At 47.1% G+C, this 27712-nt stretch overlaps 1 protein-coding gene across 5 annotated transcripts in view; it reads right to left on the bottom strand.

Moving 5' to 3' along the window:
- The window catches only part of LOC142566825 (organic cation transporter protein-like), a 465662-nt gene that overhangs the window by 208142 nt on the left and 229808 nt on the right, over positions 1 to 27712 (bottom strand). For all 5 annotated transcript variants that reach the window (XM_075677710.1, XM_075677714.1, XM_075677713.1 and 2 more), the window contains 2 exons: positions 18448 to 18551; positions 6658 to 6812 (listed from right to left, as the gene is read on the bottom strand). In XM_075677710.1, coding sequence (XP_075533825.1) covers positions 6658 to 6812; positions 18448 to 18551 — 259 coding nt within the window. The remainder of the gene's footprint in view (positions 1 to 6657; positions 6813 to 18447; positions 18552 to 27712) is intronic.

The following is a 27712-nucleotide window of genomic DNA, read 5'->3' as shown; positions in this document are numbered from 1 at the left end:
CTACACAGAAGAAACATATATCGCTAGTCACTCAGAACATTGTTTCGTACGTCGAATAAATATAAACATCGTGCCCCGCATATTTTACTGAGAATACCGAGTTTAAACAACCAAATGCCGTTTATAACGCGCAGAAAATTGGCATAAAACGACCAATCATTTGCTGTTTTCAGAGCACATAAGCAACCTACATGTGCATACTTTCGGTACGCATCACCAAAAAGTGGCCCTTATCTTTTCCAAATTATAACTAGCTGCTGTGTTTGCTCCTGCCGAGAAGAAAGTAACAGTGTGGTCCTTATTTAGAAACACTCTGAAAATGAAATCGTCAGTCAGAAGTGACACATGACTTTAGAGAACAATTAAAGAAAGTGTTCAGTTGGTGTTGAAATGGCTCTGCGAGTTAGACCAAGGTCATTTTTCATGAACACAACTACGGTAAGTCGTGATTGCACAATGAAATGCGACAGTCATACTTGTGAGAGGTTTGAATAGATTTTTTGACGGTGACAAGATACTGAGACAGCACGCTGCAATGGACAGATATTAAAGAGTTGCGGCATTTGATGATCCAACGTTTTCAGGCTGTAAGGCACAGGTAGTCGTTGGGCGCGGCTGATTATCAGGACTTTATCAGGACTTTATCAGGACTTTATCAGGACATGCTTTATTAGGACTTTCCCCTCACCCACCGATTAAATCTAACAAGCTGATTGTGTTTTAGAATACGGATATAGCGGTTGCAAAAAACTGGGTATGATGCAAGTTGCGCAAGCTAAGAGTTTGTTAGGGCGGGCACTGCCCAGAGCCAGGCGTTATCCGCGCATCGTCCGCTATGGGGCGTCCGGAGAAGGCACAAAAGACAATCTTCGTTGTCCAAGCAGAGACATATGCGTAGTAAACAAAAGCGTTATTTTTTGAGGGCACTCTGCTCAGAAAGGAAATTTAACTTCAGCTATAGTTTTAATGGACTTTCCAGCGTGCATCCGAAAGTGCCAGTGCCCGCTTTCAAAAAGTGAGGGGGCAAATGACATACTTTTGACCCCTTGATTTTGACCCCTTGATTTTGACCCCCCTCGATCCTCCCGGTGGATACGCCTCTGGAATCTAAGTGCAACACATGGCAAGAAAGACGGTACACCGTGCAGTGTGAGCGGGGATCTCTCAAAGTAGGCAAGGGGAATGATGAGAATGCAGAGGATATCATCATACCTTGCTGGTGAAGCAGCGCACTGACATGGACACGGCGAAGACCCACAAGAATCACACGGTATTAGCTGCACTCGCAACTATTTTATTTCAGAACACATACTTCATATTTATCTTCGCCATGTCCTTGCCAGTGTGCTGCTTCAGCAACAAGGAAACATGATTAATCATCAACTAGTCCAACTTTCTACAATAATGCTTATCGAGTGGATCGGCAGGCACTGTTATGTCGATGCTTGGTTAAAGAAAACAGAGGATTTCCAGGATAAGCTTGTGAAAAAGGTAGAAGAGCTAAAAAATGAGCTAAATATGGAGAGTGATGCACGGAAGGCGGTGGAAAAAAAGACTTCAAGCAGCCGAGGAAAAGCTGAACAGGACCGCCATCGTGAACAAGAATGGTCGCGACAATAGAACGCAGTCTTCCGACATGACAGGAAAGGGAGTGTCAACAACGCACGTGGAATGCGTGCAACGTGGGGAGGGGGTAGCTGGAAAGAGCTGCACCTACTTTGACGCGGCCACAAAGGAAAAGCAGGAACACAGGGGTCAATGCCCCTAGTCGAGTCCAAAGCACACGGAAAAGGATGGCACAGGAAAAGGGAGAGACCTCGGTAGTAGGAGAGAATGAAAAAGTGATTATCTCCGGCCACTCAAAACCTGGCTAGGTGCTCAGAAGCAATTGTGGAGAGGATGAAAGGCGGTAAAAGAGTTGCCGTAGGGACATTTCCATTGCCTACATTGGGTTCTGTCATGGAGCGAGCAAAAGAAAAGCTCGCAAAAAATGCCCACGGACGCAACTTTGTCGTAGTGGCAGGTGAGCCAAATGACGTCCTAAACAGAAAGGGGACCGGACTAGCCCAGCGCTTGGTCAAGGGGGTAGACGACTTGCGCGAGCTGTCCCCTCAGGTGCAGATCCTGATGTACACAGGGTCGGGGCTGTGTGTACGTGGCAGTAACGTACAAAGGGGCGTAGTGGCTGCTAATGAGGCCATATATACAATGAGCCGAGAGAAAGGTTTCGAGAGTGTAGAAATAGAAAGGGGTGTTACAAGATATGGTGGTTTTCAACAAACTGGATCCATTTCAATCACAGGCTTGGACGACAAGTGGGCTGGCGACTTGCTGGTCGCGAGTTTGCTATTTTAGGGGGCCCACGGGCGCTCAGGCAGTCAGTGTAGGTAGTAATGAAGAAGGTCCTCTAGGGGCACTTCAGAATAACATCGCCGTCAATAACATGAAAAGGAGGAAAACAAGAAAGAGAGCTCGCCGTGCAACACTCTACATAAACATGTAGTGTGGAAAAAAAAGAAATGCGGGCAGAGATTGAGAAGGATTTAAATAGAGATCAAATAGGGGTATATGCGGTTACAGAAACGCACCTTAGAGACTCGGAAGAGCCGCCAGTGATTGAGAATTATGTTTGGGAAGGGTGCAACAGAACTAAATGGGAAACGAAGAGAGGGGGAACCGGAATTCTCATCCATCAGAGGGTCAAGGGGAAAAGACTAAATATGTCGAGCGCATCTTTCTTTATCTTCTACAATGAGGGGAAATGAAATTTGGCTAGGCTTAACGTTCTTGTGGACAGGAAATAATTGCGGAGAGAAGAACCAAGAGTTATTGAAATGCCCAAATGCTGATATTAGGGGTTGCGGGAATAATGCCGAAATATTCCTATTAGGTGATATGAATGCTCACATGCCGGATCTAGATGGTTGTATCGATAACAACGGGAAGTCATTGCTATATCTTTGTGAGCAACATAATCTCGTTATCGTGAATACAGGGTCTAAGTATGACGGGAAGACCACATGGCAAGCGGATAACTGACAATCGACAATTGATTACTGTGTGATTACAGAAGAAATTCATGATAGGCTGAGAGAAATGGTTATTGACGAGGAATGGTATAGCAGCATAGGGAGTGAACATAGCGCATCATCTTGAAAATGGAGTATATAGTTGGGAACGAGAGCAAGGAGTGAAAAATGGCCACCCTAAATTTGAACGCTGAAAAAATAACAAATATAATCACAAGAGTCAAGGAACAAGTTGCAATTCGCCAAGCAAACAGTGTGAATATAGTGAGCTTCTAAGTGTAATAACGACAGAAATGTGGAAACAGTAGCAACATGCTCGTTGGAAAGGAAGAAAAAAACCGAAAAGCTGGTGGAGCAGGGAGATACGAGAAGCGATTACCGAGCAACAAAAAGCATCCCGAGAGTACAGGCAGGCAAAGGCGCAGTTCGCAAGCATGAAATAGAAAACGGTAAATATACTGGGAGGAAAGACCTATGGTTCGAATGATGATGTAACCACAGATAAAAAGTTAAAATCAACGTTGGTTGTGAGAAATACGCGACAAAAAGAAGGCTGCACGCAGAATTCTTTGGAACTGCATAATCTTATTATGCAGGACGTCTAGAACAGTACATCGAGATATCCTAGACGAAGATGGAAACAAAATGGAAGGGGACGAGACATTAAATTACAGCCGAAAAATAAAAGCAGAATCGTTCCAAGGCAATGACTGGGTTGTATTTAAGAAACAAAGAGCATGAAATAGAACCATGGAAAAGGAGCTGGTGCTGACGAAGTTCAGCTTGCAGAAAGCCGAATAAAAAGTTCCTAAGCGCACAGCCACAGGGCTAGACAAGGTTCCGGTTTGGCATATTAGTCAACTATGACCGAAAATTAAGGAAGCTCTCTTGAAAGCAGTGGAAAAAGCTTTAAAAGATGCACAAATACCAGACAGTTGGCGACAAAGTAAAATTTATGAACGTAAGGGGAAGAAAGATAGAAGTCGCTCATATAGACCGCTGACTATTACATCGGTAATATACAGGTTAGCAGTGCAGGAAATTACAGCTGGAAGCATGGGCACAGAATAATGGCATTTTGGCAGAACTTCAAAATGGCTTGAGAATAAGTAGGCGTTCGGAAGATAACGTATTTTTTCGCACTCACTGCATTGAAATATCCAGAGACGAATGGAGACCGTTATGTGTGGCGTTTTTAGACATTACAAGAGCGTATGACAACGTAGACTGCAACATTTTATGGGATATTCTGGAAGGCTTAAGCGTCGATTGTATACCTATTTTGAGAGAGATTTACATAGAAAACACCGTTTGCGTTGAATGGGAAGGGATGAGGAGCGATGAAAAAGTTGCTATCAACAAGGGACTGAGACAGTGGTGCCCGTTATCCCGACTGCTGTTTATGATGTACATGGTGAAGACGGAGAGGGCGCTAGAAGGAAGTAATATCGGGTTTAATCTCTTATACGAACAGGCGGGAACAGTAGGAGAGCAGCAGCTTCCAGGTTTATTTTATGCGGACAACATTGTGGTGATAGCTAACAAGCAATGGAATTTGCGACGTTTAGCTAATATCTCTGAACAGGAAGGCGACAATTTAGGTGTGAAAATCCGCGTTAAGAATCAGGTGTTATGATATTCAATGAAAAGAGTGATCAGAGAGTGTCAATACAGGGCCAGGAACTATCTGTCGAGAAACAATATAAGTACTTGGTATATCGATAAACGAAGGCAGTAGATATATCGCAACCCAGGAAAAAACAATAACAGCAAAGAGGAAGAGAAATGCCGCCATAATGAAAGCCACAGTGCTATGGAGATACAATAGGCTCGAAGTGCTCCGGGGTTAGTGTAAAGGTGTAATGATTCCACGACTTGCATCTGGAATTGCGGTTCTTTGCTTGAAATGAGCGGTACAATCAGCACTCGATGTCAACCTAATGTTAACGATGTTGGACGCCTCGCGTTGGGCGCTCACGCGAAGACTGTGCAAGGTGATATGGGCAGGACAAGTTTTGAAGTGAGGGAAGCTGTGAGTAAAATTGAGTATAAAGAACGACTGAGAAATGAGGAAGAAAGTAAATGGGCTGGGAGAGTGCTAAGATATTTGTACAGGAAAACAATTCACAGTGGAGGAAAAGAACTAGGAAGGTTACCAGCAAGTATGCGACCACTATAGTGAGCGATATGGCAACAAATAAGGTTAAGCGGAAGGACAGAGAGGCTGAGACAATCACATGGCTGGCGGCAATGGAAAAAGAAACCTGCCATGAGTAACTACTTAAGAGGAAAAATTAAAGCAGAAAAGAAGCCATCTATGATAACTCAAACAGAAGCCTATTACTTTTCGAAGCGAGATCAGGATGCCTTAGAACAAGCACTTATAAAGCGAGATATAAGAAGAAGCATGTGCTTGGTGCGGTAAAGCTAGGAAACGGTGTAGCTTGTTTGATTAGAGTGTGAAGATATGTGCCCAGTGGTTGATTTAGGCATATCTGGCCTCCTTGAAGCCCTTGCATTCAGCGATAGCAGGGGGAAAGTAAGCATGTCCACAATAGAGATTAGTAAGAGGCGATTGGAAGATTGGTAGAAGAAAAGTAGAGAAATGACAAACGACGGAGGCGTACAATAACAAAGTTCACAAAAGTAATTCAGGAAGTTTGGTTGTGGGAATTCATCGTGGGTTTTCGTTTCCTTCTTTTTGAACATAGGTATGAGATTAGGCATTACAATAATATATTGGTGGTGCAACCCATGGTCCCCGTTCCAAAGGAGACCCTCATAGCATCCATCCATCTATCCATCGATCCATCCTTCCTCTCGCTAGTCCTCGACACATTTGCGACGACAAGAGATCTCGGAAAATCCGCAAGGTTATTCATAATACTCTGGTCTGAAACTAAGCGAAAGCTGCTTATACAGTCATTTGCTAAGAATGAAGTGAATGCTACAAAAGCAACGCCAAATTCAGTTCGTAGTTGCCGGCGGGGACAGCCACCATGTTTATACGTACACTACGAAAACCACACAAAGGCGGTCACGTAGAGGGCTTTAGGTTAGCGGACGCATGTGAGAAATAGCGTACGTGAGTACGCTAAACGCTGTGGGTAGTTTAACGTGCTGCGATTGCGCATTTCGATCCCTCTATTCCGCAACGTCCGCTATTACTGTAAAAACGATAAACTAAAACTGTGCACTAACTCTGTTCCTCTGGTTGACTTAGAAGTATTGTGCGAGCTAGTTGGCGTGGGTTATGCATTTCAAACAGAGCCAAAAAAAAAACGCACGGACAAGGGAGAGCACAGGAGTGGACCTGTGCTCTTCCTTGTCCGTGTGTTTTTTGGCGCTGTTTACAATGTCTTGTTGAGCTCTGCGGCAACCAGGTGGTTACAGCGTGCAGGCCACTCACGTTTGTACCACCGCCATTTCGCCCACTCTGCCAGGGTTGAGCGGAATACGGACACGTTAAACGCGCTAATGAAACGTGTGCGGCGTTAATGCAGCGTTTGTTTTGTCCGCTCTGTTTTTGCGTTGTGTTCACTGCCTCTTCTTCAAGGCGCTGGCCTAGTGTTCACCAGGTGCGCGAGACCGGACGTAAAAGCCTGCGGGAAGGAGTGGCGACACATACGAAGAGAGACGGTGGTGGCCTGGCACCCGGCGACGCCCATGGAGACGACGAAGCGGCCCGCGTTGTACCATCCGATAGCCGGCGCGAGCGCCGACAGCGACCCGAACATCGTGATGATCAGCACACACGTGAAGAACGTCGGCCGGCGGCCCAGGCTGCAAGGTGAAGATGGGAGTGCATGTTCATGGTCCATCCTAAGCCAGTCTAAAATTCCAGCAGGTTAAACGTTGTGAGTTATATTTTCTCAAGATTTATTTTAGAGGCAACCTCATTGTAGAATATCTTATGGTATACCTGTCGGCTTACCACAGGGGCGTAGCCAGGGGGGGGGGGGGGCTTATGGGGCTTCAGTCCCCCCGAAATTTTTTCGTGCTGTCCATGCACCGCCGAGAAAAGCAACACCCGGCGCCGGAAATCATTCTGGATTTTGTCTAGAGCATCTTTTTCACGCTCGAAAAGCCATTTCACCGCGAAAATTGCGAACTCGGGCTGAATTTCGCGGCAGCGCCCATGCACCGGGAGTCACATAACGCAAGCAGCCCCATCCGAGCATTAAGTTTCAAGGATGTTTTCATGGCGAATGGGCTCGCCGCGGCATTTCGCGGAGGCCGCGGAATCTACACTCTATCATAGAATTTATGGAGCGCGTGGATATCAATTGCGAAACTTTATCGGTATAAAGTTCTCAAAAACTTTTGATGTGAAAGGTGCATTCACATTTCCAAACGTGTGCTTTAGATTTTCAGTTCCGGAACTTTGTAAGTTTAATGCTCCCATAAATATTTGACGCCAAAGGTACGTTGACTTTTCCAATGTCGCACATCGGGCCATACAACGAGACAAGCCAAATGAACACGCTATCAGACAAGTCGACATAGCCCACAGCGAGGCCCGATGAGACGAAGCGGCGTTGTGGTGGTTCATTCGTGCCGTCATGTCACATAAAAAAATGTCTTTTTTTTTCACCTGCGCCAATGCATCCAGTGAAGACACTAAAGCCAGCCAAGGCAACTACGTTCTTATTTATTTTTTCTACTTTGACTTTTAATCGCGAGGACACATTGAGCTTCTTCAATTTTTTTCTTCTCGCTTCCCTACCCGCGCGCTGCCAGAGCCAGCCAGAGCGCATGCGTTTTTTTCGTGTTGCCCCGACCACCGCGCGGCACACTTCGGTGCGCGTTCGGTTTTCTCTGGCTGAGTGCATTTTCGCCTGGCAGAGCTTTGGACGCTTTCTAGCTAGCAGATGAGAAAAAGAAACAATGGTCGCTAGCCGCCATCACTGTGGGGACTCGACGGATTGCAGCGCGTTCGCTTGAGCGCAACCTCTCCAGAAAGTCTTGTCTCGCCGGTGTAGGATACCGAGCAGTATGCGCATGATTCTTGGTGAACCAAGCGTCTCGTGTTTTCTTCGATATTCCTTTAATAGCCCTATCAGTTGCCCAAAGTAGGCATTCTATTGTGACCAACATACTTTGCGTTTTTTTTTATTACGGTGCCCTCACCCAACAAAAGGAAAAAAAGAAGCGTTGTTGCGGTGCAGCGAATTGTCGCATAGTGAAAGTGCTATTTTGTTACTTCTTTTGCGGAAAGTAATGGACCATGGGACGCTTCAGCTGCCGGATACTCTTATTATATTATTGCGAGAGCAATTATATGGACACTCAAGGCGCATTCCCGGCGTCGCCCTCACGTTCCGCATAAAGTCCAAGTGCGATAACATCGTGACCCCGCGCCGCATGCTGTATGTGCGAGTGAAAGCGTGTGTGTGTGTGGGGGGGGGGGATGGGTGAGCCGATGATAGTGGCTCAGTCTTGTGTGCGCAAGGGAGAAAAGTGAGGAGCAAGCGCGCCGCCTTCGGTCGCGCGCGATACATCGGGGGAGTGGGGGCGGGATCTAAGATTCTGTGAATCTGTGATCGCGCAACATGTTTATTATGCGAAGCATATTACTAGAGCTCAACCCAGCTCCTCAGGCGCGGCGGTGTCGCCTTCAATACCACGTGACACCGTGACGTCACGACAGAGGAGAAACGGGGCTCCAACTCGCGCCGTCGCTCGCGGCGTCGCCTTCAAGGCTGACCACGTGACACCGTGACGTCACGACAGGGGAGAAACGGGGCTCCAACTCGCGCCGTCGCTCGCGGCGTCGCGGCGGTATATAAGCAGCTGCGCTTGTTTCTAGGTGGCTTTGGCTCAACTCTTGCAAGATGGGCTGGGTGGGAATCGAACCAGGGTCTCCGGAGTGTGAGACGGAGACGCTACCACTGATCCACGAGTACGATGCTTCAAAGCGGTACAAAAGCGCCTCAAGTGAATGCGGTGTTGCCTTAGAAACGAGCTGTTTCTAAGGCTCAGGCGTGCGTCGCTTGCTCAGGCGCACATTTCGTTGCCGCGCCGAACGCTGCGTTGCTCGACGCTCACCGCGTCCAATGCGGGGCGCGTAGTCGCTGCGCCGTAGCCCATTGTCTTACACCCCTTGGCGGGTCGACGGGAACGCTGTCGCGTTCCACTCTTGAAGGCGAAGCAGAGTAACGCATGAGTTGTTTCTTCGTCTAGCCGAACCAAATATAGCCAAGCAACAGCAGTTCACCAGGCTAAACAGTGGTTCAACAACTAAAATAAAGGCTAGTATGCTTCGCATCCTGGGCTTAACCTTAGCTAAGCCACAGCCATTTTTCTTTTTGCCTTCTTTGACGCATTATATACCGTGACTTTTTCTTAGATACGTAGATTTATTGGAGACATACGTATGTTTAATTATCTTGTTGCGAGGTTTTGTGTATACGTGCAGTTAACTTCGTTTCCAGTGGCACTTTTTTGCCCTTTATAAAGCTGTATCTTCGCATTTGCATATTCCATTGCATCTTCGCATTTCTAATGTACGAAGGCGAGTCAAATGAAAGTGAGCCTACCCACACCGCGCAATTATGGTTCTGTTCATTATCTGCAAGGCCTGCGCGTAGCACACAGGCATCTCTCATTTACAAAATGACACGCAGGTGTGAGGGTAAATGTTCTTTAATGCTCTCATACACTGGGTTGAACATGGTTGCGTGCCGTAATGGACGCTCCAGAAGTTGAGCAGCGTGGTGCCGTCAGGTTTTTGACAGCTGAAGGTGTTTCCCAAAAAGAAATTAGTCGCCGTATGGCTGCCGTGTACATGAAGCATTGCATTTCATTGGCCACTGTAAAGCATTGGAACAAATGGTTCAAAGAAGGACGTGAAGTTGCAAAAACGATCCGAGACCGGGCCAAAACCATCGTGCAATCACCCCCAACAAAATTGCGAAGGTTGATGAGCTGATGAGACAAGAACGGAGGACAAGCATCGATGAAATGGCAGAGCGTGTGAACATTAGTCACGGTTCGGTTCACGCCATAATTCATGAACATCTCGGTGATCGGCTCTTGTTTGCGCAATGGTTGCCCAAGATATTGAACCACCGCCAGAATACGGGGAAGTTCAGCGCTGCCTTTACTCATCTGATCCGGTATCACAATGAGCGTGACGATTTCTTGTCTGTAATTGTGATCGGAGACGAACCATCATGCCACTACTAAGAGCCTGAAACACGACGGCAAAGCTTACAATGGAAACTTTCAAATTCACCTTCCCCAAAGAAAGCAAAGGCCGTCATTTCCGCCAGAAAGGTGTTGTTGACTTTTATTTTCCGATCGTCAGGGGCCATTACTGATCGAATTTGCTAAATCTTGAGAGACTATCAATTGTTTCCGATATTGTGAAACGCCGGATCGGCTGCGTGTCGCAATCAAGAACAAACTACGTGGAAAATTGGCGAATGGGGTCATCTTGTTACACGACAATGCCCGTTTCTACGTCGCAGATGCGGCTAATACAAAACTGGCAAAGTTCAAGCGGGAAACGCTGCAGCATCCTCCATACAGCTCAGACCTTTTCCACATTTTGGGGCCACCGAAAAAACAGCTCAAGGGAACCAGATTCGTTTCGGACGATGTCGTGAAAGTTAGTTGCAGACGCTTTGAAGCAGCAACCCAAGGAGCTTTATGGGACGGGAATTGCGCGACGGCTCTTTAGTCAATGGGACAAATTTCTAAATGCTCATGGGGGCTACTTTTAATTAAAGTACCCCGTTTGTTATATATTCGCATTGACTCACTTTCATTTGACTCGCCCTCGTATATTCTTTAGAACTCCTGCTTTCTATACGTGGTCTCTGTTGCGACTATAATTTCGGTGCAATTACTCACGATACATGACCGGTGACAGCTGCTGCTGCGTAATACATTGGAACAAATGGCAGCGTCATTGAGATTTTTCACTGGCCATTGCATATGTACAAGAATGTAAACAAGGATCTTGAATGACAAAGTGTCATTAACATATTTGTCCTCAACTTGTTCATTTCATGGCCTTTACATTTTGCATATCAGCGGCATGCACTGATTTGCTGGCTTCGAACTGATGTAGTTCTAAAGTTTGTGTGATATTTTCCTTACTTATGAAATAGACAAAGTACATGGAAGCATTGACATCAGTTATGTTGGGCACAATTTTTGGCACATACGCGTATATTCTTTTATGAAAAAATGCATATTTTACTTGTATTGACAGTGGGTAGCGTTCAACAATTCGTTTGCAGCATCTTTGGCAATGGCAATGCAGTTATTATTCGTGTATTTGATCCCTAGGCAAATTGTTTAAGAGGAAGCTTTAGCTCGGGCCCAACTCCGACGCGGCCTATTCTGATACATGTAAAAGGCCGAAACGGTTTTTTGGTATAACTCCTGAATCGCTTTTAATGAAATTTGTTGCATTTGAGAGAGTATGTTAAATTTTAGTGTCTGTTGGAAGCGGAATTTCAATTTAGGGGCCGAACTTTGTTTGAAATATTTTGAAAATTTCGAAAGTTCAAGAAAAATAGAAGCACGGAGTTTAAATATTAATAGCTCCGCATCAAGAACAGATATCGCGGTTCTGTAAACGGCATCTATTACACCATTCAAAACGGACAAATTCGATATGTCAATTTGTATCTTACGTGAATTGGTTATGTTATGTACAAGCGTTCTGCAAAAGCCGTATTTCCATAATACTTAATTTTTTGAGACCCATGTGGAACAATCAATTTTGTCCGCTGTAGATGTACTAATATGTGCAATTCACAGAATTGTGATATCAATTTTCACTGCTAATTTACAGAGTTGTAAACTTAATTGTTTCGTTTTGTGAAAATTTTCGATTTTTGCCATTTTTCAATAAAATATTGACGACGTAAATTGAAAATTCGAAACAAACAGTCACTAGAATTTAAGTTTTCTTTTAAATGCAACAAGCCTCGTCAAATTTGGTGCAGTGGTTGCCGAGAAAAACGAGTTCTCCTTCTACATGTATTTAGATAGGAGCATCCGACCTAATGTTTTCTCTTAAGAGGAAGCTTTAGCTCATGTGCTCCTATCTAAATACATGTAAAAGGAGAATTCGTTTTTCTCGGCAACCACTGCACCAAATTTGACGAGGTTTGTTGCATTTAAAAGACAAACTTAAAATCTAGTGACTGTTGGTTTCGAATGTTTGAGTTAGATTGTCAATCTTTTATTAAAAATTGGCGAAAATCAAAAATTTTCAAGAAACGAAACTATCAAGTTTACAACTCTGTAACTCAACCACTAAAGATTATAATACAATTCTGTGAATTGCATCTAAAAGTACATCCATAGCGAACAAAATTGTTATGTTACACATGAATATAAAAAAATTTAATCATAGGGAAATACAACTTTTGTAAAACCATTGTAACCAACGTGACAAATTCATGTAAGATGTAAAATGATATATTGAATTTGTCCGCTTTGAATGATCTAATGGATGCCGTTTACAGAACCGCGATATCAGTTCTTGATGCATAGCTATCAATTTGTAAACTTCGTGCTTCTATTTTTCTCAAACGGTCAAATATTTGAAAATCGTTTTAGGAAAATTCAAGCCATAAATCGAAATTCCGCTTCCAACAGTCACTAGAATTTAACTTTCTCTTTCAAATGCAACAAATTTGATCAAAATCGGTCCAGGGGTTATCTCATAAAAACGTTTTTGCGTTTTACATGTATTTGAATGGGCCGCGTCGGAGTTGGGCCCGAGCTAAAGCTTCCTCTTAAGGAGGAGGTCAACCTGCAACGTGAGCCCCACCCCCCTCCCCCCCGCGAACGAAATTTCTGGCTACGCCACTGGCTTACCAGCGAAAGCCCTTCGTACCACAGGGCGCTGGTGGAGCTTGTTCACGCCCATTACTCTCTGTAATTCTGCAGTAGAATATTTATATGGCACTATGGTCAAGTTTGACGACACGATTTTATGGTAGTCAACATTGTTAATAACAATCGAACACATTAAAAATATAAGGTTCGTGAAATCTCCAACGAGCACAAATTTAGCGGGCGATTAATTACGCAGTCCCAGCAACACTCTGATCACCGATGGCTGGTCCGCTGCCAGGTCACATTATTGGCAATCTATGAACTAAAATCCGTATGTCAACTCTCGAAGAATCATTTCTACAGGTGAAATTTTAATGCTAAACATAGCTTTGGTTGCTTTTGCGACAATAAACGCTGCATAAATAATACTGAACTTATAGCGGGAGAGGGGTTACAGTATAATCACAAGGGGAAACACGATTTACACATCATTATCACACAGATATGGCCAGGGGGAATTACTAATCAGGATAACGCAATCAGGGGACGTATTCACAAAGTTCGAGAGTGCTTTTGACCACTGGTTGGTCGCGTCCGCTGATATGCCCAGCTTCAGGATTGCCTGGAATTTTCTGTAATGAACAATTCTAGCGTAGGATAATTTTGTGGATATGGGCCCAGAAGCACGAAGAGCGCAAAAGAGTGAAAACTGCCACTACATTGTTGCATAAAAGGAAATGGCCTCCATATTCGACTTCATTCTTTCGCACACATTCACATTTGTTGTATTATGTGTTGTGAGGCCTAACGTCCAAGTAGCCTATACCTAATCTAATCGCGTCTTACACTTATTCCGTAATAGAGGCGCCTAAAAGCAAGGAGTCTTTTGATTTTATTCTGCGACAAGACGGACATATATGCAGAACTCTTGGTTCTCCCTGGCAAGGCTTTCAGCGGAAATTTCATGGCGAAAAAGACAGGCCGAGTTATAATAGTAAAAGTTGCGCATTCCGGCAAGGCAGTTCATTTAGGAAGGCGGGGGACCAATTCATGCGCAATGTATGTAAATATCTTTTCATTCGTCACATTAAGGGAAAGCCCAAATTCGCAGGAAGAACTCGTAGGATAATATTGCGGAAACAAACATGTTACAGTTCCTGCTGTAACGGCCATAAAATATCATACTATATTCGGGAGTTATTTTCGGCGCAGTGCTGCCGACTTAACGGCTAAGAAAGAAATTTTTCTACTTTTGCTTTAGCTGATACTTAACGCCAAGCAGGAAAATGTACATGAGTGAGAAAAGGAAAAGGTAGGCATGATAGAGCAACGAACTAGTGACCCTATGCCCTCCATAAGCCTCTTTGTCCGTTCGCTGCTTGACACGAAGCATAATGGCTCTGCTAATCCTGTTACTTATCATGCAGCGTAATACCAGAATACGCAGATTGCACCTCCTACCAAACATATCCAGCTTTTCCAGACAAGTACCAACTAGCGCCCCAAGCGGGCCCGGCACGAAGCTAGTGCGTCTTCAATGGAACGAGCAGGTTTTTCGCGAATAACAAAAGCTGCAGGTCGATTGTTGAAAAAGGCAGGTGACAAACGTGTTCTGGAAGACAATCCACACGAGCCAAATGCAGTGATGACGCTATGGCACGTAAGAATTTTGTTGCCACAGTGATTAAAGATTTAGCAATGGAAGCCTACGGAAACGACGAAAATGTGCACTCGATTTTTGAGGCAAGAACGATGCGTGTGATAAAACTACTGCGTCTATCGTAATACCCAGTGCAGCGTATGTAGTCCGGAGACTCAGCTTTCGATGGATGCCTATCTCGACTCTCCACATTTGGCGTAAGACTGTTCCCAAAATCGATTTTTGTAACACTGTCGTGAAAACTCACGTGGTATCTATAAAAACATGAGCCTACCGCACGGCGAAGCCTCGGAAGCCGTGGCCGAGTGGTAGAATAGCGTGCACCTTTAGACCCGCGTCGCGGTGGCTGCGGTTCGGTTGCCCCTTCGCAATTTTTTTAACCCGCATAGAACCTAGTTTTGTAGTCTCTCACTAGATGGCAGAAACACCAAACGGAAGATTTGCTTTCGGTTCTGGTTTTTCAGCAGCGCATTTTTTTTAAAGACGCATAGGACTTAGTTTCATAGTCTCCTGTCAGATGGCAGAGACCAAAACTCAAGATTTGCTTTCGGTTCTGATTTTCCAGTGGTGCTCTTGAAGTATTATGTTCTCTATTTTTCCTTCCTAAAACGTAGCAGTATCGTGTTCATTTGTTAAGTCATCGCTTTTACGAAGATTTTATTCATTGGACATCATAACTAGAAGCTTGCGCATGGCTTTGTGTTAGGCAAAAAAAAAAAAACTTTCGTGCTATGTAGCGTGGAACCTGGGAAAAAAAAATGGCTATTCTTATTGCGTTCTTCTGGAAGGTCCATTTTCTTCGACTTTCGGCTGTCCTTAATGGCACACACTCCGAGCGAATCAGGTCCACCTGGGCCACAATGCCACCCGGTGGCCAGCGCCATTCCTATGCAAGATTCGTGTGGAACAAAGGGTCTGCTAGGCTGAGTCGCTGCCCGAACGTTAATTATTTTGAAAGATTCATCCAAATGAAGATGTGCAGCGTCTGGATTAATAGCTACTGCCAATGTGTTCCCTACAGCCAAGTGGTATGAATCCGTAGGTGTGGCCGTAAAAAAACCATTTGAATAAATGTCCCGTGCTGTGTCTGCCCCGGTCGCTCTACAGAGAAGCTAGCTTGGCTAGCCGTCAGTATTTAGGATCAACATATGGTGTCCCTCGTTCGGTGCATTTGCTTTTATTGCGCAGTATTCTTTTTTGAGTACCCCAGCAACTTTGTAGAAAAATCGTGCAAAATTGTGTCTGTAACGCCAAAAGCTTGACGCATTTCTCATGTAAATACATTGGTCTTTACAAAAAGGGTTGGGTCACAATGGGGTGGCCAACTTGAAATTGGCTGTGGTATCAGCATAAATTTGGGCGTGATACAGGGATGGGCCAAGCTGAATTTGGTAGTGATATGGGAGTGGCCCTACCTAAATTTGGGGTGAAATGGTAGTGAGCCAAGCTGAATTTGAGGCTGATATGGGGGTGGCCCAAACTAAATTTGAGGTGATATAGGGGTGGGTAAGCCTAAGTTTGGGAGTGATTTGCGATGGGCCATCCTAAATTTCAGGTGATAGAGAGGTGGGCCAGGCTAAGTTTGGGGCTGACATGGGGGTGGGCCAAGCAGGATTTGGGGATGATATGGGGGTCGGCCAACCTAAATGGTGCTCAACACAAGCACCATTGCAGCATGTTACGGTGCGCGTCCCTTCAAGACAGAGACGCGAACGCAAACCGTACATGGTCACCGCCACCATTTGGGATGGGAAAGATATTTTAATTCTCTTATGATAAACTTCCAACTATATATACTACGGCACTTGAAATAATTTTCTTTTTTTGCTTTCCTGATAGCTTACAAAAGTCATATTTATTTCTGGACAACTCTCGCAATTTTCTTGGTTCCATTTGCGGAAGCATTCTTTTTTTGGCTGCGCCTCGTATTATGTCCAGACCAAATTTGCAACGGAACTTAGTTATGTGAATATTGTAGCATGTGGCTGGTGATCTACCTCTTGTTTCAGTGAAAACGGCGTATTCGGCTTTAACCTACTTCTAGTTTTTATTCCCTTTCATGTCCATAGCTTCATGTTACTCAACAAAGATCAAATAATTCATAACGACGATTACATCATTTTTTTCACTGCTTTCAAGTCAAGGCCCATGGCGCTGACGGAAACTTGACTTTCTTTAACTCACCCTGTATGCTCTCTAGCCCAAAAGCGTTATACCTCGGCCCTCAATTTTGCTACGAAAATGCCACCCTCACCACTGGAACACATTTCAGTGTCCCAATGGTGAGGGAGGCACACACACAGTCTAATCACAAGCCACTTTTGCGTTCACCTGTTAAGTAACTGAAACAGAGTTGTCCTAGGCTATTCGCCAGCGTCCTCTGGACCCATTGTAGTTACACAAGAAACAAGGAGCGAAAATAGTCCTACATTATCCCACGAACGGAATGACAAATTCGAGATCTCTTCCAGATAGTAACGATTCTTGCAGTTGATGCGCAACATTGGAACACTCAAGCAGCGCGAAATGCATAACAGAAAAAAAAGGGCCTACAGATCCACACACGCACCTTGTGCGTGTCGACTTACGTTTTCCTTTCTGCCCTGTTGCGCTGCTTTGCTGTTCGTGATCTCAAAGCAACTAGGCCTCGTCTTCTAATCTGCAGTAGCATATAGATAGTGAAGATTTTCGTGACTAGTTATAGTGAAGGGTGTCGACTGCGAGGACATCTTTTTAATTTTATTCGTTGGAGACGTCGCAGAATGTCGTGAGTACGATATTTTTATGGCTGTGAACAAAACTATGTAAATTTGGTGCGTCATGAAAAAAATTAAAGTCCATTTACATACCTCAGCTCCGTTGCAATGTAATGTTACAATAGAAAATTTCTTCACACTGTTCAGGATCCGTCTAAATAGTATATAGATAAAGCCACTCCGGTCTACCGCAACCGTTCCACACAATGACTCTCAACATGCCTCTCAGGACAGCTTAAAGGGCCCCTCACCAGGTCTGGCCATATTGAGCTAGCAAGCGCTGTGCATACAGTGCGCGCTAACGACCACGTCTGCTAAGTATTATGTCCTTGCACGCAGCGGAAAGAGCTGAAATTTAAAATCAAACGCCGTTTGCCTTTCTGCTAGCAGGCAACACGCTCCCAGCCGGAGAGGTGACGTATATGCGCATGTGCGCCTACGTACATGCATGCACTGTGACGCTACGGAGTGTGACACGTGAATTCGATAATTATTTAAGGCAACAACTGTTATTTGTGTATTTTGTTGCTTCAATAGACTAATTAAATTTAGAGAAATAATAAAACACACAAACCGAATGTCTCCATGTTTTTGTTTTACTTGGTACCGGAGCAAGAGAGATGTTCTACCGTTTCGTCTGCTTGTTCCCACGTGCAACAGTTACGCGCGCACACACCGAAACTATGTCCTTTTCTACCGTGTTCAAGCGCACCATCATGCTCTGTAATCAGCCTCAGTGTTCGCGTAGCACGAAGTTACACCACTAGTTTGGTGTTCTCATGCACAGCGTGCAATGTCGTGCACTGTGCGAAACGATGCAAATGCAACAGCTAGCTCGCGCGCGGTGCGCAGCGCAGCTAAACAGGGAAGAAAAAAAAAAGAAGGAAGACGGAGCCCGTCACGCGATCCTCGAGCTCCGATGTGGGAGAACGCAGGGAAAGAATTTCGCTTGCGGAGGTATAAGCGGGGCAAATGGTGAGAGTGTTCTTGATGGCGGAGACGCTCGCCTCCTGAAATCATGGGTCCGTGGCATTGCAATATTTCCATCTCGGCTATTGATGAGCCCAGTTGAAAACTTCTTGCGGCACAACGCTCCCTACAGGGCACGTAACAACTTCCCGCGTATAACCGCAATGTTCAACGTGGTGAGGAGCCCTCGAAGTACGCGCAGTTTGGTAGCGCCGTAGCAGTGTCTCACCGGTCGGACATCTCGCCGAAGAGTAACACACCGACGAGGGCGCCGGCCATAACCACGCTCTGCGTGACCGATCGGTGGTAACCACGGCCACACACCAGGTCCCACTGGAAGCGGTAGGTAAAAGTGTTGTCAGCATGACCTCAGACATTTCAAGCTCAGCAGCATTTGGGTACATAATCGCTGACGCCACATTGGAACCTTCTCACGCAGCGCTCACGTTGTAATTATCATACCGTGTGGGTGAAGCAGCGCACTTAACAGGACAAGGCACAGGGCAGCACGACAACTCACAGAAATCCCAACTACTTTGTTCCAAAACAGGCACTGAATATTCTATACCCACGCAGACTCCGGCGTCAAAGATAGGCAACATAACTAACACAGTTTATTCTAATGGTTGCAACTCTATCGCATTTATTTTGTGTTATGAACAAGTTTATTCTAGTGCTATTTTAAAGAAAGACCTCACGATGGCTCAGTAGAAGAGATGCTTAACTGATACAGCACTCTTTCCTTTTGGTAATTTTAACGATTCTGTTATTTCCCTGATCAGCTATCCTAATGATAAGAAATAACTGTAGCGTCACTGAAAAGCGGCAAGCATCAACATTGTGTACAATGCCCTTAAGCGCAAGGATGGATGTTTCCACCCAGTGACATTTTCTGTTACAAAAGTCTCATGTTCACGCACCGACTCCTTTGGCTGATGCATGATTTTCTACACGGTAGAAGCTATGCTTTTTGCAAAGCTGCATCCAGCGATCCAATGAGTTCGTTCCCGGGCAAACAACTGTACTGTTATGTTCCTACATGCCTCCTCGTGGAACGTAAGCGGGGATGTGATCGTCGGCATTTGTGCGCTACCCCAAAGCGGTCGGCTACATACATAGACGGCTTACACGCGGGAAAAGTTTTCCGGCTCTTGCAGCACGTTTAGTGAGCTTCATCAGCGCGCCATCCGCATGCTACTCGTAATCGGAGCCGTAAAGGCGGTGAATTTCATTGGCTACGTGAGACGGCCGGTTTCTCTCTGTGCGCGAGAGAAGGGGGCGCGCAGCGTCCTGGCGTGCGCTGGCTTTCAAACACATGCATATTTTAGACTTGCACTGGGTTATGGTAGCTGCATGTAGGCTGTTTAACAACACACGTGCGAATAGAAAATTAACGACGGTTTGCGACCAAACCTGCGTCAAGAGTGGGTGATATACGTGCACCTTCCGTTCAGCGTGCTAACAGGAAGGAGCTAGTAGTAAATCAAAATGCAGGTTTGGACGAGTTCGTGTATTCATAAGGTCTTCCAAGATCAGTTACCAGCCGTCCACCCGTACCCGTCCCATCTTTATGTGTTCGTTGCCCCGACCTTTTCGCGCTGCGTTTAGAAAGCCTGCTAGTAGCGAGTAGTTCTCTCACTCATTGACGCATTATGTATAAACTCTGGTAGTAATCGTCGTCACGAAAGTGGTTAGAGTACAGCACTGTTGTTCTTGAAAGCTTGAAATTCTTTCGATTCAGAGCAACCTCCCACTTAGCTGAAAGCTTCTTGTCTTGCAGGAAGTAATGAAACATCGGAACATCATCGCGGTCGCTGGTGTTCTTGCAACCGTAGGCTGCACAGAACCACGGCATGATCGGCCCACCACTTCACTTGATGCTGCGCACGTCAACTACCGCTATACAAACACACAAACAAAGGATTGCAGGGTCGAGCGAAGCAGAATATGACGGCACGCACGCAGAAACAAGCGCGGTCAGGCACGGTCGCGGAGACTGCGAAGGAACAGAACACCAGTGCTGAAGTCACTACACCGCGGTTTCCGGTCTCCGCTCGCATCGTCAGCGTCAGCAGTAGGGCGTGGCGCTCGACGAGGGACGGAGAGACAGTGCAATTTTACTCGGCGATTACGTCGCTCCTAACTGAAAAATCCCCCAAAGTTTTACCTGGATCGTTTATAATGTTCCCGCATCCGTATAGGAGCGTCTTATTGAATTCGACAGACTCTTCAGGTTCCCTTTAACCCACCAGGGATGTCGGACCCACACGAAGATATAAGAGCTGGTGTGGTACATAGGATGTTTTCCTTTTCCCGGATCTGTCATCCACAGGCGTCTTCAGGAAAGTGCGGAAATGTGTACGTTGTAATCTGTGGGCGCGTTGCCAAATCTGTTTCAAGGAGAGCCGGCAGCGCTGCTCGAGGTACCTACTGGACGCGTATTCGTAGTGGCAGCAAGACGATCAACGCTATCTGAAGGTAGAGTGTACTGAGATGCCCTACGTATGTCATGGATTGCTTGAGTGAAGACCGTGCGAATGATGAGCTGTGAACGTTGAGCAGCTCGAACAGAAAGGAGCAACGCGGCCAAGCCGTCTCGTAAGGTTGCAAGCTCGGCGAGATAGGCCGGTGGTGGAGGATAGGCAACATACGAGCACGTCTGGCCCGCCTCTGGTATCAATGTACACACGAGAGCTGTGTGAATCACGGTGCCATTAACACTGGCATCAGTGTATGCTACAAGAGTCGCATTGTCTTGATTATCATCGGCGCGACGAAAGCGGGAAACTTGGGCATTCGCCTGGCGAGCAACCGGGCAATGCAAACGACCAATAGGCTTATTGTCGCTTAATTGTACCCTGTTCCACGGAGCTACATGGGGTCTCGTGGAAGCTGGATTGTCTATTTTATCACCAATGTACCGGGCCAGTGAAGCAGCCGGGCAGAAATTTGATGGCTTTAGGGCGCGTGCGCATCGACATTGGTGCGCGAGTTCGTCGATAGTGTTGAGTTGGGCCTCCGCCTGTATGGTTAGCAACGGAGCGAGACGTGGTAGTCCCGTTATGGCCCGCACGGCTTCGTGATTATAGGCCTCAAGGTGAGCCCATTCTGCCTTCGTGAGATGATGAAACTGGGCTCTCTATAGGAGTCGTGGTTGCAGTACAGAACAGACAAAAATGCGAGCGATGTTGGTGCTCGCTCTGCCAGATTTCTTCGCAATCTAACATATGAACAGTATCATTTTTGTGGCCTGTTGCTTTGCATTCTTTACCCATGGTCCCCGGATTCAGAGCAATCCATTTCAAGGCCGAGTACACGGAGAGCTGAAGCCTCGTGTAGTGGCTACTGATCGAGAATTAACTGAAGAGGCCGGAGTGCCAGTAGATGGCGACCATACCTTTTCGCTACTGACATGTACATCGTCTTGTCCTTGGAAATTGTAAGCTCTATCTGAGCACACTAGTTGTGCGTCACGTTTAGGGCTACTTGGAGCGCTCGCACTTGGTGGCAGATTCCAGGATGAACTGACCAAGCAGTGATGTCATCTGCACACATTATGTACTGTGCGTTATGTATCGTCGCTAGCTTCCAAGCTAGTTGAATGAGGCCAATGTGGAAACGGGCTTGTCACAGATCCTTGTGGGACACTTCGATGTGCGATGAACTGACCTGCTGCTTCGCCAGCCAGGCGAATGGAGAAGATGCGAGGCGCAGGAATGCTTCGATGAATGTGCAGGCACGGCTAGGGAGCTGAAGTCAATGGATAATTCCGACAATTGCTTCGTGACTAACACGGTTATACGCTCTATGAATGCCCATTGCCAGAATGGTGCGAATTCTTCGGGAGAGGCCTCTGATGAGAACCATAGAAGAAAGGTACGCAAGGTCGTCCTCGGCCACCAGATGAGCAAGGAACCCGATTTTCCCGAGATGATACCAGGAGTATCGCTCGAGCCACCACGTAATACGTGTCGCGAGCATACGCTCCATCAGCTTGCCTAACGTTGAGCTTAGCGCTATTGGATGAATATGTGCGATACTGCTGGTTTGGGGCTTTCCGTGTTTGGGAATAGGGAATCTGATTGCATGTACTACACGAATTCTGTAACACTTTCTCAAAAACACGCGGGCAACACCGATTGCTCTGGAGTCATCGATGACTCCTGGATAAAAACCAAGGCGCTTGACCGGCAGATAAGATTTTCTGCGATCGCCGACTGTGTTCGCCACTCTCGTTGTTCCTTGAGTGTAGCCTATTTTTGAGGACGTCAGTTAGCCCAATAAAATGCTAGTTTTGTCACTCACAGTTTCGCTGTTTTCTTCACCATCACTATCGCGTGACATCTGGTGGAGGTGCTTTTCGTTCATGTACCGGATGCTCCCGACAAGCCGTGTTCCAAGCCCGGACCACAAAAACAACACCAACATCATCCCGGGCCATCGAACAAGCCATTGGATACAACAGCTAACCCCGAGGCACAGACTTCTACATGAGACGGCTAAGAAGATTGGGGCCAAGACAGCCCCAATCGCAGCCGCAGCGTCCCCGATCGTTCTGCAACAGCCCAGGGAGCCAACGACCTTCCACGGATTATCATTTGAGGACCCGGAAAAGTGGCTGGAAACACACGAAAAGGTCGCTGCTTTCAACAACTTGCACTCCGACGACATGCTTCAGCATGTGTATTTCGCCTTAGAAGACGCCGCCAGGACGTGGTTTGAAAACAGGGAATAGACACTGACCACATGGGACCTGTTACGCAACGGCTTACTGCAGACCCTTAACGAGCGTCCTGCGCAATCAGTGAGCCCAATCTATACTGGAAACCCGCATGCCACTGCCGAAGGAGCACATCGCAATCTTTGGGAAGGAAATGACTCGCCTCTTCCACCAAGCTGACCCCGACATGTTTGAAGAAAAGAAAGTTCGGTTCTTGATGCGGGGTGTCAGAGAACAACTATTCGCTGGTTTGATACACAATCCGCCCAAGACTGTTGTTGAATTTGTTTCGGAGGCCACAACGATAGGGAAGACGCTTGAAATGCGCACCAGGCAATACAACCGCCATGCGTTCACAACAAACTGCCCCGAAGCTCAAGCGCTAGGTGCCGATAACCTAAGCGACACGGTAAGAATGGTCGTACAGAAAGAGCTGCAAAAGTTGTGCCCACGGTCGCAGCCCCAGGTGGCCTCAATAGCGGACATAGTAATAGAAGAGCTTTAGACATCACTAGAGGTACCAGAAGTACCCCAGCCGGAAGCGATGACCTACACCGCCGTCGTCAGCAGTCAAAGTCCCCTTCCGCGACCGCGCCGGGGCCCCGTAGTGTCGCAACTCTGTCGTCCACCACCGCTGCCGCCAGAACGCCCGCCCGTTGTCCAGTGCAGCTACCCGAGGAAGACGGACACTTGGTGCGCACCCGACCACCGCGCGCTCTGCTACCACTGCGGGGGAGCTGTATATGCCTACCGTTCCTGCCCATGCCACGAAATTGGACTACGAGAGTTTGTGGTCAACGCTCCGCGCCCACAGCAAAGTGAACACCCTCGCGATATCGCTGACTACCTCGCCGCCACTCAGTGGAGCCCTCAAGGACCGTCCCGTTCGCCGTCACAAGGCCGCCACCTGTCGATGCAGCGCCGACCATACACTAGCCCAGCCAGGGGCCGGTCCGTCAACCCATATCCGGAAAACTAAAAGCAGCAACCGAGGCAGGGGCGGTCACTGCTCATCAAACTGATGAAGATCCTCCGCCGCTGACGAAGACGTGCAAAAGATGACCTCGACAATATGTCAACGAGACGCCGCCATCCGGACGAAGCCTGGAAACAAAATATACGTCGACAAAAGCAGACCTGACGACGCGACGTTCCAGCCACGTGTGAACACGACACACCCGTGATCCAACGCCGAGACCTAACTGCAACGCAAGACAAAGAACCACCGGCCTCCGCGTGCTTCCCGATGGCCATACAGTCACCGCATTAGTAGACACAGGAGCCGACTACTCTGTCATGAGTGTACTTTTCGCCGCCAAGTTGAAGATAGATAGAAGGTTGAAGTGAAGATAGAAGACTGTATGGGAAGGGGCCTCCCCAATTCGGAGCGCTGGAGGGCACCTAATAAGGCCGATTGGAATCTGCACCGCAAGAATTACAGTTCATGACGGGGCCTAGCTTGCCGCCTTCGTTATCCTCCAACAGTGCTCACGAGACGTAATTCTTGGCATGGACTTTCCGAACGAACACGGCGCAATCATGAACCTGAAGTCAAAGTCAATACCGCTATCCAAAGAACAAGCAATACCGCTGTAGAGCGCTCTTAGTCATCATGCCTTGAGTGTACTTGGGGACCAAGTGAACATCCTGCCTCGCTGCAGCATTGTCATTTTCGCTGGCAGCGGAACACCCGCAGACCTAGAAGGCGTCATCGAGGGCGACCAACGTCTACTGCAAGACCGTGAAATTTTCGTTGCACGAGAGATCACTTGGCTTCACGGAGGAAAAGCGAAAGTGATACTGACAAAGTTCAGCCTGGAGGTCCATCACATCAGCAGGGGCACGACGATCGCATACATTGTGGAAATTGCGGAAGCCAGCAATGCGTTTGTCCTCTGGTCTTCTGCCACATTTAACTTCACGACCATAGTTTCCTAACCAGACGTCCACATGAACCCAAGTCTCCTCATGAGTAAGCAGCAACAGCTCAGAAAACTTTCTTTGACTACACGACTTCTTTTCGACCTCATCGAGGATTCGACGAACACCAGTTGCAAGGCATCGCACAATAACCGAAGATTCTGCTCGACCACTACGCCAGAGCCCTTACCGAGTTTAGACTCAATAACGTGAAGCTATTAGGTGACAAGTTGAAATGCTGCGCGACGGCATCATCCAGCCGTCGAAAAGCCCGTGGGCATCCCCTGTAGTCTTGGTGAAGAAAAAAGGCGGAACCCTACGTTTCTGCGTCGATTATCGTCGACTGATCAAGATCGCGAAGAAGGAAGTATACCCCCTGCCACGGATAGACAACGCATTGATTCGGGCCTGCAACGCTAAATACATCTCGTCGATGGTTCCCAAGACTGCCTACTGGGAAACAGAAGTCGACGAGAGGGATCGTGAAAAGACCGTCTTCATCACGTTAGACGTCCTTTACGAATTCAAGGTCATGCCGTTCTGACTGTTCTAGACGCCTGCAACGTCCTAGCGCGTGATGGACATGGTATTAACAGGAAAGAAGTGACAGACCTCTCTTACTTGGATGACGTCATCGTATTCGCGCGAAATTTCAACGTTCACCTTAGGCTGCTTGCCACAGTACTAGAGGCCATCAAGTCATGAGGGATCACCATGAAGCCGGAAAAGTGCTGATTCGCTGATGATGTGATTCTGTTCCTGGGCCACGTCGTCAGCAAATCTGGAGTTCGCCCAGACCCGCAGAAGACAGTTGATATCGTAAAGTTCCAGCCGCCCATCAACAAGAAGGCAGTGCGTATATTCATCGGCATGTGTGCGTACTACAGCCGTTTTGTGAAGGAATATTCCCGCATCGCTGAGCCACTGACAGATCAAATTAAATTTGATGTCGAGATCAAGTGGGAAACGCCGCATGCCGACGGCTTTCAAGAACTCAAACGACACATGTAGTAGCCACCACTATTTGCGCACTTCGACGAGGACGCCAATAAAGAAATCCACAATGACACCAGTAGCCTTGACCTCGGTGCCGTCCTAGTCCTTAGGAAAGACGGACTAGAATGGGTGATAGCTTACGCTAGCCGGTCCCTGTCAAAAGCGGAAGACAATTATTCTACGATAGAAAAGGAGTACCTCGCCATCATTTGCGCTGCAGCTAAATTCTGCCTTTACCTACATGGCAGGCGGTTCAAGGTCATCAGCATCCATCACGCGTTGTGTTGCCTAGCGAATTTAAAGGACTCTTCATGACGGCTGGCGCGGTGGGGCCTCAGACTGCAAGAATTTGACATCACTGTAATCTACCAGTCCGCACGAAGACACTCTTATGCCGATTACCTATCACGCACCCCCACTTACCCTCCGCCGCAAGACGATGAGGATGACGACGCGTTCTTTGGAATAATAAGCGTGGAAGACTTCGCTGAACAGCCACGAGCGAACCTGGAACTATAAAGCCTCGTCGAGTATTTGGAAGGCGACACCAACGTTGTCCCTAGGGCATTAGGGCGAGGATTGTCTTCGTTCTTGCATCAAACCAACCTACCCTTGAAGAAGAAAAATTCTCACCAGTCCGCACCAATTACCTTTTTGTTTTTCCCTCAGCGTTGCATCCAGAAGTACTGCACGCCCTACATGACGATCCGACCACTGGGCACCACGTATTCTCCTGGACGCGATGGAGGATACAGGAAAGGTATTATAGGCCGCGCCTGACCGCCGATGTCGCTCGATACACCAAGATATGCGGAGACTGTCAGCGACGCAAGACACCACCTACAAAGCCAGCAGGATTACTACAGGTGATCGAGCCTCTTTGCCGACCATTTCAGCAGATTGGGATGCACCTATAATAATTTGAATTGTAATCATTAGCGTATTTCATTGCTTTCTTCTGTTTTGACCAACAATGTTTTGTTGTTTTGATTTTGAGCCACTCCTGTATGAGCCTGTAAAAAGGCTTACAGTATTGCTAAATAAAAAAAATTGATGGGACTCTTTACAACGGCAACATTCAGAAATACGTGGATCGTCGTGGCAACGGACTGCCTCGCTGATACGAAAGCTTTGCGGAAAAATAGTGCTGCCGAAGTGGCGAAGTTTTTTCTTGAGAATATCCTGCAATGAAACGGTGCCCCTGAAGTCCTCATCACCGACCGAGGAACAGCCTTTACAGTGGAGCTCACCAAAGCCATTCTGCAATACAGCCAGACAAGCCACCGGAGGACGACTGCTCACCACCCGCAGACGAATGTTCTTAAGGAGCGCCTGAATGAGACCCTCGCCTACATGCTAGCAATCTATGTCGACCTGGAATACAATACCTGGGATGCCGTCCTGCAGTCCGTTACCTTCGCTTACTTACAACACGGCGGTGCAAAAAACAACACAGATCACGCCATTCTAGATGGCTTACGGCAGGTACCCGACAACGACCCTCGACGCCATGGTGTCTCACGTCACCAACGCAGAGAATCTTGTCGTCACCACCTTTCTCCCGCGCGCCGAACAAGCCTGACAGGTCCCCCGTCTGCGGATCAAGAACCAGCAGAGGACCGACAGCCGACACTACAACCATCGACGACGCTACATCGAGGTCCAGTCCTGCGACCGTGCTTGTGTTTGGACCCCAATACGGCGACAAGGACTTAGCGAGAAGCTTTTGCGCCGCTACTTCGGACCGTACAAGATCATCAACACATTGGCACACTGTACTGTGGGGTCGTGCCTGACGGCATTTCGCTGTCACGGTGCCGCCACTCACGACCTGAAGTGGTCCACGTCTTTCGATTAA

Source organism: Dermacentor variabilis, unplaced genomic scaffold, assembly GCF_050947875.1.
Source record: "Dermacentor variabilis isolate Ectoservices unplaced genomic scaffold, ASM5094787v1 scaffold_13, whole genome shotgun sequence".
NCBI lineage: Eukaryota > Metazoa > Arthropoda > Arachnida > Ixodida > Ixodidae > Dermacentor > Dermacentor variabilis.
The sequence above is the reverse complement of the archived record's forward strand: the minus strand, read 5'-3'. Positions and strand labels throughout refer to the sequence as shown.